The sequence below is a fragment of the Corvus brachyrhynchos genome, unplaced genomic scaffold (assembly GCF_000691975.1).
Source record: "Corvus brachyrhynchos isolate BGI_N302 unplaced genomic scaffold, ASM69197v1 scaffold94, whole genome shotgun sequence".
Classification (NCBI taxonomy): domain Eukaryota; kingdom Metazoa; phylum Chordata; class Aves; order Passeriformes; family Corvidae; genus Corvus; species Corvus brachyrhynchos.
The window spans coordinates 9002223-9014367 of record NW_008238330.1 but is presented as its reverse complement, the minus strand read 5'-3'; the positions used below and the strand labels follow the sequence as shown (position 1 = coordinate 9014367).

The 12145-nt window shown below is 35.0% G+C and overlaps 1 protein-coding gene across 1 annotated transcript in view; it reads left to right on the top strand.

Moving 5' to 3' along the window:
• KIF15 (kinesin family member 15) overlaps positions 1-12145 on the top strand; it is a 33902-nt gene that overhangs the window by 14379 nt on the left and 7378 nt on the right. The window contains exons 15-27 of the mRNA XM_008633966.2: positions 643-784; positions 1122-1310; positions 2198-2305; positions 3084-3189; positions 3725-3890; positions 5242-5392; positions 6388-6473; positions 6852-6927; positions 7198-7284; positions 8271-8375; positions 9227-9349; positions 10809-10955; positions 11921-12025. Of these exons, the coding sequence (XP_008632188.2) occupies positions 643-784; positions 1122-1310; positions 2198-2305; positions 3084-3189; positions 3725-3890; positions 5242-5392; positions 6388-6473; positions 6852-6927; positions 7198-7284; positions 8271-8375; positions 9227-9349; positions 10809-10955; positions 11921-12025 (1591 nt within the window). The remainder of the gene's footprint in view (positions 1-642; positions 785-1121; positions 1311-2197; positions 2306-3083; positions 3190-3724; positions 3891-5241; positions 5393-6387; positions 6474-6851; positions 6928-7197; positions 7285-8270; positions 8376-9226; positions 9350-10808; positions 10956-11920; positions 12026-12145) is intronic.

Genomic DNA, 12145 nt, shown 5'->3' with positions numbered 1-12145 from the left:
AGAGATGAAATAGTATATTTCCATTTGTCTATAGACTTTGACCCTGCCATTATGCCAGTAATGGCAACTATCACAGTTACAGTGTGTAGCTCTGCAAAATACCTAGTGAAAATTATTCCTAAATTTATGCTCAACTGTTGGATTTCAGTTAAAGTACTCTTAGAGGGCAAAATAATCTTAACAGAGCAGCACTTTCAAAAATAAAAAAAAAAAAAGGGTCTTTAAAGGACTAAAGAAAATCCTGGCAAGCTCCAGTTCAGACTTCTCATATAACTGGATAACATTTTTAAAGCTTAAAACCATATTGGTATGGGTGATATCACTTTCTCATAAAAGGAACTGCAGAGCTCTCAGCTTATTTCTTACCATGTAATGGATTTTTTTTTTTCTGACATGTTTAGTTATCCATCTGCTTGCTTCATTATGCAGGCACAAATAAGCTGCTTAGCTTTTTAATTTTTTATACGTTTTTTTAACTTTTGAATACAGCAGTGATGCCTTTCTTCTCAAAATAATGCATTTCTGTGTTTGGGTGAAAGTTCAGCTGCAGTTTGCTCATTGGCAGTACTGCAGCATATTCTTACTGATAGGAAGACATACTCATGGAGTAGTTTTGACAGTAGTAAAATACTTCCTAAACAGGAAAAAACAGATGGAACTGGAATCAGAACTTCAATCCCTTCAGAAAGCAAACCAGCACCTTGAAAACATTCTGGAGGCAACCAAAGCACACAAGCGCCGAGAAGTCTCTCAGCTACATAAGCTACATAGAGAAAGTCTTAAGGTATGAGCATAAGTTTATTTAAGTCCACACATACTTACTCCTGAGTTGTACAAGAGTACAGACTGTCATTTTTGTGATCCCTTAGCCTAACTAGTTTTCTGGAGTGTTTTCCATATGTGATAAACCAAATAGCCTACTTTTTGTTCTGGAGTATTAACTAAATGACTGGTACTGTCATCAGATGACAAATCTGAAAAAGTGGTAGTGGTTCAGAGCTAGCCACTTTGAGCATTTTATTTCATCATTCTGCTTATAGAATTAAGAAATACAATACCAGACAAAGTCTTAATTTCATTTTACAGTTAAAATAAAGACTGCTTTGTAATCTTTGTAACAGAACATAACCACTCCAACTAAAGCGTACCAGCTGAGGTCTCGCCTTGTGCCGCGAATTAGCCCAGATGATAATTTTGAAGATTTTCAGCGTTCTGAAGAGATGATGGATGACATTCTGAAAGAGCCAGTTCCTCCAGAGATGAGTGAACAAGCATGTGAAGCTATTGCTGAGGAGCTCAAAGTGGCACAGGTGAATGTTTTGAATAAAAACTGAAGTGTATGTGCAACTTTATAATAAAGTGGGCTTTGCCATGAAGTGCTTTCCTCTCATCAAGTGCATTCTAATTTTCATGGGAAACTGAAGCCCCTCATGAATACTTAACAATAAACAGTTCTCTATACCTTGTACTTGAAAGAGGATTTACAACAAAAATACTGAAAGTGATTTGAGAGTTGGATATCGTAACTAGTTTAATCAGGGTGTTTGTACTTTTTTCTATTTAAACCTGATAACTTGTCTCTGAGGAGTCCTCTTTGTAAGTTGACAGCTACATTTGGAACAATACACAAGCTTAATATTTAATACTGCATTATTTGAAGAAACCTGCCAAACAATGCTTGTCCACCATTATACATTGTCTTGTATCTTTTCTAGTGGGCAGGGAAAGTCTTTTGTCACCTAGAAGAGCACTACAGATTTATCTGAACTACTCTCTAGAAGCTGGAACTAACTTTCAGTGCATGTAAAACCCTGGCACAACAGCCAAAACCCCTCTTTGATGCTTACCATAGTGGAGAGATTCAGTAAGGAGTTTAACTAGTGCATGTTTTGAATAATTCCTTTTTAAAGCCTTATTTTTCCAAGATAAACATGTGTCTGAAAACTAAGTGTTTATTGGATTCAGTCCTTGTATACAGTGATGGATTTTCTTGTGTTTTGGCAGTTTAGTTAGAAATAGGAGAAATCAGCTACTTAAGATACCAGTTTATTTTTGAGTGTTCTGTTTTCTGTTGGTTCAGGTCATAAAAATAGAAACTTGTTGACGTTTTTATATTTAATATGCACAGACTGCCATATGGCATGTGAAAATAAGTACAAGATGGGTGCTCTAATTTTGAGTGTCTGTTGTGTCACAGGAGCAACTGAGCACAATGCAGACAAAGCTGGATGAAGAGGAAAGCAAGAATATAAAACTCCAGCAGCATATTAATAAACTGGAGCATCACTCTGCACAAATACAGGAGGTGAGAGAACAGTGCAATATAAGGCTCAAGTAACTATAATACAGTCATACTGCTGTGTTGTCTGGTGAGGTCTTGCAATGTTACTTTCATTTTGACAAATTTACATAGCATCATAACTCATGGCTGTGCAGGAAGACAAGGACTTAAAATCATGGAATGGTTTGGTTTAAAGGTCATCTAATCCAACCCCTCTGGAGTTGGAGTGAGCAGAGACGGTTCATTTAACATAACACTGCAGTTTGGAGTTTGGTTTTGTTGGTTTAAATCTTGTGCATCTGAGCCTGCTTGGTCTTAAATATAAGCAAATAAATGCTGTTGTGGTTGGGTTTGGCCAACTTCATGATTTCTGGAAAACAACAATAATAACAAGGAAATTTTAAACTTTGGAATGCTGAAAATACTCATTTCAGTTGGATATACCCATCAAATATTTGCAAGTCTTGCTTAATTGCTAGGGTTGATTTATGATAGGAAAGGAAATAAGGCCTGGATTCTTTCCAGATCAGTCTCATTTCTCATATCTGTGATGTCAACTCCTAAGCTCTGGGTTCCTTTTAAATGAACTTTTTCGATAAGGTAATGTCTTCAGTTATACAAATTATTTTTTTCCTTGGACTTCTGGGGATTTCAGAGTCACCAAATACTGAATTTAAAGAAAAATGTGTTTATAATCAGTTGATGAAATGCTTTAATACATCATTATCTTATTGTTACAGTCTGTGACTTAGCCACTCCTACACTTCCTTTCTACTTAAAAAATTTTACTTTGCTTTTCAAGCTTCTTTCATCTGAAAGGAATGACTGGAGTAAAGAGCGCCAGGAGCTCCTTGAACAGATAAAATTACTTGAAAAGCAGCTTCAAGACAGTCAAAGCAAGGCTGATAGTAAGTCTTTGTAATACTGAAACTTCATAAAAAGTTTTGAGGTGTCTTTCTGTTTTAAGTCAACAATAGCACATGTTGAGTAACTATTTGCATTGTTAGATGTACTGGTTTGATTTTTATTTTTTTTTTTTAATAAAGAAAGCAGAAATTTTAATACTTGCAGATCATCTTTGCCTAGTCTTGCACAGTATACAATATTCAAAATGGTTGTGTCTTTACTCTGAATGTGAAGGAGGTACAAGATACAGTATTTTAAGAGAAAATGTTAAATAAAAATAAAGGATAAAACCTCTATTGTCTATGGAAATTACAGTGATATTCTCTGGAATATTTTTGATTCACCTTTACTTAAAGTCAGTGTTTCATTGACCTTTTCCATTCACAAAGCCTTTTTGTGTGTGACTTTCGAGAGTAATTCCACTGAAAACGGGCAGAGGTTTGTGAGACTTTCCCAGCAGGTTCTGTAGCATTGTGTGTCCCATATCTAGCACAGTTTTCCAAATAACATGTAAATTATTTTGGGGTTTTTTGACAGTATTAAAAAGTGAAGTCCATGACTTGCGCATTGTCCTGCAGTCTGCAGACAAGGAGCTGTCTTCTGTAAAATTGGAATATAATGCCTTTAGGGAAAAGCAAGAGAAGGAAATAAGTCAGCTTTCTGGTAGACATATGGATGTACAGTTCCAGCTGGACAGTGTCAGGTATGTTGGCAGTTCAGTACAATGCCTTGTTATCCCTTCTGGATGCATCTGGTGATTCAATTATCCTCTCCTGTGTGTGAACTTACACTTTACATGTATTCTTTAAAGTTGTTGTTCTATGTTCGTCCTTTGCTGGGATTTGTTTGTTTGTTGCAGGGGGTTGTTTGTTTGTTTGGGGTTTTTGTGTTTGTTTTTTTTTTTTTCTCAGTTCTCTTTCATGCCTATTTCAGGCAACATGGTGGAATTATTAGAAAGAAAACAAAATGTGGCTACCTTAATTTTGCTTTGCTGTATCATTTTCTCATTAAATAGGATATATCTATAAACTTGCTGCCCTCCAAAAGTTAAGTGGCTGAAGAGACAGTTTGTTAGTCTGGTCACATGAACTAGATGACATAATGATGCTACTCTAAAAATACAAGCAAAAAGAAATCATAAAAAATAACTGAAGTTTGAGTATCAAAGCCAGAAAAGGTCATTGCCTTGTCTGCAATAACTGCCATTATTATCAGGAGATGATAATCAGTATGGTTTTTAATTATTTACATGACTTAGTTATGTTGGGTTTCATTGCAGTTTTTGTTTAGTTTGTTGTGCTTTGGTTTTATGTTTTGGGTTTGGTTTTTATTCCTGGAAAATGTAACTACATTTTGCATTACAGCAGATCATGTCTTAGCTGAAGTAATTTTTTGAGGCATTGTAAGACCAGGAACCTGGAATTGAAATTAAATGCTGTGGTTTCACTGGTGTGTTCTGTGTTAGCAGAAATACTGTTGGAAGAGTATTCCTCATTTAGTAACATGATTCATAACACTTATGTAGCAGCTCTTTTGCCCCTCTTTGCTTTTCACTTTTGTAAAAAATTAAATTAATTTTCAGTGCCACAGTTTAGAGGGGACTAACTCAAACTTGTCCAGAATACGTAAAGATTTTATATAGTATAAATAACCTAAATATCAACTAAGCATGTGTAGATACTGAGGATCCTTCTAGCAGAGTCCTTTGTCCAACAGCTGGCTAAAAACCAAATTTTTTAAATTATTAACTCCATTATCAGGACACAGGACATTTCTACTGAAATTTCAGTAGAATTTTGTAAGAAGTAAATTATTTCTAGAGATCAGAAAAAGTATTCTCTGCCTTCTCAGCCAATGCCACTTCAAGTTCCCATGCACTTCATAAATTTGGTGTCTCTGTTTTAAAAAAAAGAGTCAACATTTATGTCAGTCACTTCTTTCTGTAGTAACTGTACTCTGTATATTATCTTAATATTTTAATATACATTTGATTGGAGTATTTTTATAAGGACACAAACCCTTACTAGAGTATTTGTTTTGGGTTTTTTATAAAGGCTAGAACATGAAAAGATTCTTGAAGAAAAGGCAAGCCTGCAGGATGACTATGACAATTTGCAGGAGGTAGCGAAGTTTGAGACGGACCAGCTGAAGCAACAACTTGAGGACAGGAAGCAAGAAGCAGAAGCAATGAAAACTGAGCTTTGTGTAAGGCAGTCAAGGATTTTAAAGGACTTAATCATACAGAACCCAGATTGCTTAATTCCTATTATTGTATCACTGATAACATTCCACAATAGTAATAGGTTTCTTGGTGATTTCATTTGGAAGATGTACCCAAATTCTTTTTCCAAATTTAGATTTTTGCAACCACAGGCTATCAGAAATCTCCAACAGCATCATGAATAGTAAGTTTTTAGGCTGGAGAAATTGCTCTGGAAATGCTGAGGGAGATGGGTTAATTAGTAAAGGAATAAGAAACTTCTTTGGAAAAGAATCCTGACATTGAAAGGCTGAGATGACCTTTTATCTCAGGGCTAGCCAAGACTAGACTAATTATTCTATCTTTACAAAGCAGTTTCTTAAAAATTTTTGTAGTAGATGTGATCTTGTTAAAATGATCTATGGCTTGTGGTGGATCACTGTCCTGCAATTTAGTTGGTGCTGTCCTTGAAAGCCTGTCAGACTGCAGTGACTGCAAAACAGCAGTAAGGTTGCTCAAGGGCTTTTGCAAATGATTTTGCCTGTGTTTCTGCAGGGTGCATGGTGCCTGCTCAGGAAGTTTGATATAAATTTTCCTTATTCATGTTTAAAAGAATGCTGACAGATTGAATGTTATTGGTTTAAATTTCGTATATTTTAGTATTTTGAACAAATACAGTATTTTAAAATGCCCCCAAATTAATCTACAATTGAAAATTCTAATTTTTCCCTTCACAGGGAATATTGAGGAACATCATAGCTATATGAAATTATTATTAATGGCAGGTGAAAAGATCTGATTACTTAATATAAATAAGGGTTTACTTCTGAACTTCTTCAGGACCAACTAAAGATCTTCCAGTTTCCAATTAAGGTTTTGTGGGGTGGTTGGTTTTTTTTCAGTCATCTTAGAGATTTGTTTAGATTTTTATTTCATTTTAGATTGCTCTAGAGACCTTATGTTGTAACTTTGTATAGCAAACGTATGTTTTGATTTCTAGAACCTTTTGCAGCTTCTGAAAACAGAAAAAGAACATAATGAAAAACTAACATTACAATTACAGGAGGACAAAGAAAACAATTCAAAGTAAGTTTTAATTAGCAGTGGGGTTCATTTTCGTCTGACCTCATTGGTGCTATATGTTGTTCAGATGGGGCTCCCACTTGTAGAGGTGTTTTCCCCCAGATGGGTTTTTTATTTTATCCAAATCAGAGCAGCACTTCATTTTAATGTAAAGTAATTTCATTGTATAGTTTTTCATGTCAAAGATAAAGTTCTGCCACTGATAGCAGTGTAAGGCTATTAACTAAACCATTAGTCTTTTGTATAGCACTGAGAATATGATAACTGAAGAACTCTTAAAAAATTAAGCGCAAATAGAGAAACTCATATCACTTTTTTCTTGTTAAAGTTCTCATACGTTTTGATCATATTTCTCACTAGAAATGTGGTTTTTTTCACCAGGGAGCTCTTGAAAGTACTTGAAAAAGCACAGGTGGAGAAGCCGTTTTCAGAAATGGTAACACAGTGTGAGCAGCAGGTACAACGGCAGATTTGAATATCTAAATTTTGTGTTCATGGCTTTGCTTGGGCATTAATAATAATTTTATTGGTGTACTGACTGTTAGGTTGATTACCAGCAAAATAAATGTAGAGTGCTTGGGCTACGTATTGTTTTGTTAAGCTACTGGTTAATTTTTTGGGTAAGGTTAACTACTTACTTCCTTGGGCTTTTTTCATGACTTAGTGCTTTATAAAACATACTTCAAAGGTAGTGAAGACACTCCTTCACAAATACTATTTCCTCTAGGAAGCAAAACTGAGGACATTGGAACAGGAACTGACTGCTGCTGAAGAGACTATTGCTTCTTTGAAGAAGACAAACGATACAGATAAGGTTTGGGCTTATTTCTGTTACTGATACAGTCTTGTGGATAACTATGTTCTGTAGTAGAGATGGAAGACCAGAGCCTTCCTTTGCTGCTTAGTAATTTTGTGCTTTTAGGCAATCCTGGCTATATAGCTAGGTAAAATAAATCTTACCTTTTCCTAGCATGAGTTTGCAGGGAGGTAGGAAACTGATACGCATTTAGAGAAAACACAAGTTAACTGATGTTAACAAAACCTGAAGTTTAACAAAAAAATTGAAGGTAAAGCTGTCTACTGGACAAAAAAGCATTCAATGCCTAAACAATGCATAATTCCCCAGATGATTAATAGAGCCTTCCAGTCAGGGCTTTGTTGTAATGGGCAGATGGAAAAGGTAAGAAAGGTGTTGTAAGAATGTGACCATGTGTATCTTTATTAATAAAATCAAAGCACTTCTTTATGTAAAGACTGATGCAGTATGAAAGCTTAAATAGCCAGAGTTCCCCTAGTGCAAGCATATGTGCTGTCTGTAAAACAGGCATAAGAAAACACATGGTGCCTTTACTACCCAGCATGATGCAATGGTAAGTATTGCTTTTTCCATCATAAACCCAAAAATCTGACATGCATAAGGTCAGAATCATCTAGCATTGTTAGTGCAGTGGTGTTTCTTGAATGTGCCTTTTTCCATTACAAGCAAATGTACCCTTAAATTATAGTAGTTCTGTTCTCCTATTAGAAACCCATTACAGACTAAGACTAAATCAGCAGGCCAGTCTTCTCTTCTAATGAACACTGCAGGTTATTTAGTTGTTTGTTAAAGTGCTTAGAACAAAAGCCAGTGATTTAGCAACAAATTTTCTGTTTATTCTTTACATGTGCATTTTGAGGACTCATTTTCACATGATTGATTGAAATTTGGGATTGACAAATTATATACCAAAAAAAGCTCAGTAATACATTATATAGATTTTTTAATGTATTTTATCAGGATTAACTTTTTTTATGTTGCAGGAAGTTGTAACTGACTTGATGAGACAGATCCAGGAGCTGAGGTCTTCAATTAATCATAAAACTGAGTCCATAGATGGGCTGACAAGAGAGCTCGAGGATATAAATGTATGTTCTGTCATTTTGAAGGACATGGTATCGTTCTGTAGAAATGGGAGGCAATGACATGTCTTATCATGGGTCTCAAACAGTATAACTTGCTGTAGTATTTTAGAAGGAAACTTCTTTGTTTTGACATGTTGGAATCTTCTGAACATTTTATGCCTAAGGCTGTCTCAAAAACTGAACCCTCTCCACGTGGTGGGTAAAAAGCCATGTCTCTAAAGGGACCTGCTCACATCCTGTAAACTCCACTCAGCTGACAGTCACATTTAGAGTTTCTCAGAAATTGGCAATTTAAGACCTCAACAATTGAAGCTGAATTGTAAATTCATTTTTGATGGAGTGAATTTTTATGTTGCTGGTATTAAGATGTTCTACATCTGAAAACAAGTATAAAGAACTATAACTGTGTATTTGAATAACTATGAATAAATATGATGCCTCTGCTTTATTAAAATAGGTCTGGTTTGCAAACTGACAGAGCAATCAACAGAATGCTTTAGATAATATATTATGTGTGAACTACTAATTCAAAAGGTTCTATAGAAAAGTGTTGATGAGACAGATTTCTGATTATGGCTATCTCTTTAACAGTGGTTTTAGTGGGTAATATTTATTGTGGTGGCTAATTTGCGTTAATAATCTTTTTGTATCATTCTGACAACTAATCTCTAAAAACAGTTTGTATAATTCAGCAAGTACAATATATCATTCTGGTTTTAGTCACTGACCCTGATTTCTAAATGTATTGTCATCATAAGATTGGTGATGTACATTTGTTTGTCTTCTGTTGCTAACTTTACCTGATAACATGTTTTTCTAAAATATTTTAAAATTTAATTTAATGCTTTTTGTAGTACAAGTATAATATTGTTCTGGCTGCAAAAGAAGAAAGCAAGGGAATCATAGAGGATCAGGAGAAGAAAATTGAAGAACTGAAGGAAGCCTTGGAAGGAAGAGAAATAGCTGATAACATTGAGGTAAAAACACTAATATTGGTGTATTATGATTGTTTGTTCAGCCAGACCAATTGGATGTGGTTTTGCTTAAAATGCTCGTGTAAAACTTTAACTCATTTTAGTTCAAACTATAGCCAGTTAAGCTGCTCTCAAAAGAATTTTTCATGAGATACCTGACAAATTCTGTTAAATTATCATGTTACTTGACATAAATATTTTATAAGCTACTTCATAAAAGCCTATGCTAAGAGCCTGGTTTAATTTTGTTAAGGCCACTAAGGAATCATCAGCTGAATTTAATGGCAGCTTTAGATGATGCAGCTGAGAAATTAAAATAGGTAGAAGAATATATTCTGTTTTACATTATCACTTCCCCCACTGCACTATATTCAGTAATAGCTTTTCTTTACTCATAATTTTAACTAAAAGCTCCACCTGCTGGCAACAGATCTAGGGCACAGTTTTGATTCAACTGTGGTTTTGCTTTTTAATACTGTATCTTTCTTTAACTCTGCCTTTTCTATTACTGCTGTCACTATTACTTTGTTGAACATGTCCATCAGTCAAAAACACTAGCACCTCCTTACATGTAATTTCTAGAAGATCATCTGTGATTAGGTTTGCTAGTCCAATCATATAGCACCAATAAAGTCTTCTGGGGAGGTGTATGTTTCTCAAAGCACATTAAACATAGTGGAAATCTGTTTAAAAATAAGCAGACTATGTTCATTAATAATCGTACCTAAAAGTGACGTTCTGAAACCCAAAGCTGAGTTGTCTGGCAAATGGATCACTTTGGGGTTTTTTGGTTTTTTTTTTTAACTGAAGTGCCAGTTCCTGTTTCTGTGTTATCCTTGGGTATATCTGACTCCTGATAAAATTAGAGTGTTTTTCCTTTACTTTATACTTCAGTTACTGATTTCTTCATGCTTTCTTAATTGGACAAGAGGAACTAATCTGAGGTGGCATTTAAAGTACTAAACACAGTTTCTCCTTATGGGTTAACACACCTTGTTGTAGGTATGATGCCCCATCAGATAGGGTGGGAGTACAGATCCTAGAATAAATCCAGGGTATCTACAGAATATCAGTGCACTAAAAAAGCTGTAATCACTTCAGCATGAATTAAAATCTATAATTTTTTTTCTTATTTAGAGAACTCTATCTCTTTTTAAGTACACATTATACTTTAAAACAGTGGTTGATTCCAAAGATCTTCCACAAGAATCTTAAGCTGACTATGTGGTGGCAAAGCTCTCGTTTTTGTTCTGCAAACAAGACCAAGAATAAGAAAACATGCTAAAATAAGAACTTTATAGACGAATGCTTGGTATAATTCATGATGAGAAAGTAGAAGGAAAAGGGAGATGCTTGTAGCTGGTAGCAATCTTGGCATCAGTGACAAAACATCTTGAAACAACTGACTTTAGAGCAATAACTTTAATGCTTCTTTCTTTACTCATCCAATGACTGGAAATAGAGGGACCTTCTGTGTGAAGAATTGCGTCATACCACTGATCAGCTGATAAGTCTGACAGAGGCCTCTAAGAAACATGATGCATTGCTCCAGTGTGCACAGGAAGACATAGCAAAGAAAGAAGCTGTAATCCAGGAACTCAGGGAGCAGGTAAAACAAAGACATTTTCACAGTTAGGTCGTTGAGAGGGAGCTGTGGTTAACTGTAGCTTCTGAAAAAGGTTTCACTTGTCATTTTAGAGCATCTTGTACATAGGATTCTTGGTGAAGAGCATTGCTCCTTCTTGTCAAAGCAAAGTAGTAAGAGTCTAGCTAAAAAACTTCTGAACAAAGATTAGGTAACTTTTAATGTTTTGGAAATGTTGTCTAGAGATCACAAAAATGTTTACTGTGATAGCAGAGTAAAATTATCAGTACCTTTAAGAACAGAGTAACCTGAGGTTATCAGCAGTGTAACTTAGGGGATTACTTTTTCCTCTGCTTAACACTTATCCACAAATGGTATCATTATGCAATAGAGATAGCTGTTTAGTCTGCAGAAGCTCCAAACTACCACATCATTTTTAGAGCTCAACAGTTACGTTAAACCTTTGTCCAAATTTTACCTCTAGTTGTCACAACTATCATAGTGCTAACTGGCATATTTGTGTTGGCGAAGACTCTGATAAGTTATTTTTTGAAAGAGGAGGGTTTTTGTCAAATTAGCATATTCTTTTGGGGAAACTGATCAAATCTATACCACTAAAGTCTTTGTATCGAGTCATACTTTGACCAGTGATGTTTGCCAGCCAAGTTCATAATAGGTTTTTTCTGTGTTAGCAAGCCCTTTGAAAGGTAGATTGTGTTAGCAAGGCAAGAAAATCAAATACTAACTAGAACAAAATTCAGATGAACTACACAATAGTTAGATGTATAGATGCTTTCAATAATGCTTGTTGCATACTATTGAAAGTTTACAGTGATTGGCTAAATATAGAAGAGTTATGAAAGTGAAGTCTTTGTTAATTTAAAATAACTTGTGGTGTACTTAAGCTTGCTCAAAATAAAGAACTGAGTGCTGTTTTGTTTCCTATTTTGCGTGTATTATGAGCTACTTTAATTCTGTGTTTCTAATAGTTGGACAAAATGACAGAGGAACTGGAGAACAGGAAGAATGAATATGAACTGAAAATGAAGCAAATAGATTGCTTTGTGGACTCATCTTCAGTAACATTTCCTCAGGTATGGCATTTGTGAGAGAAACACTTCCACATAGTTTGTAATTATTGATGATGTCTGCCAGGAATTTATTAATACATGTCTCCAATGAGCATTAAAACATGTAACCAATACACAGGGGAA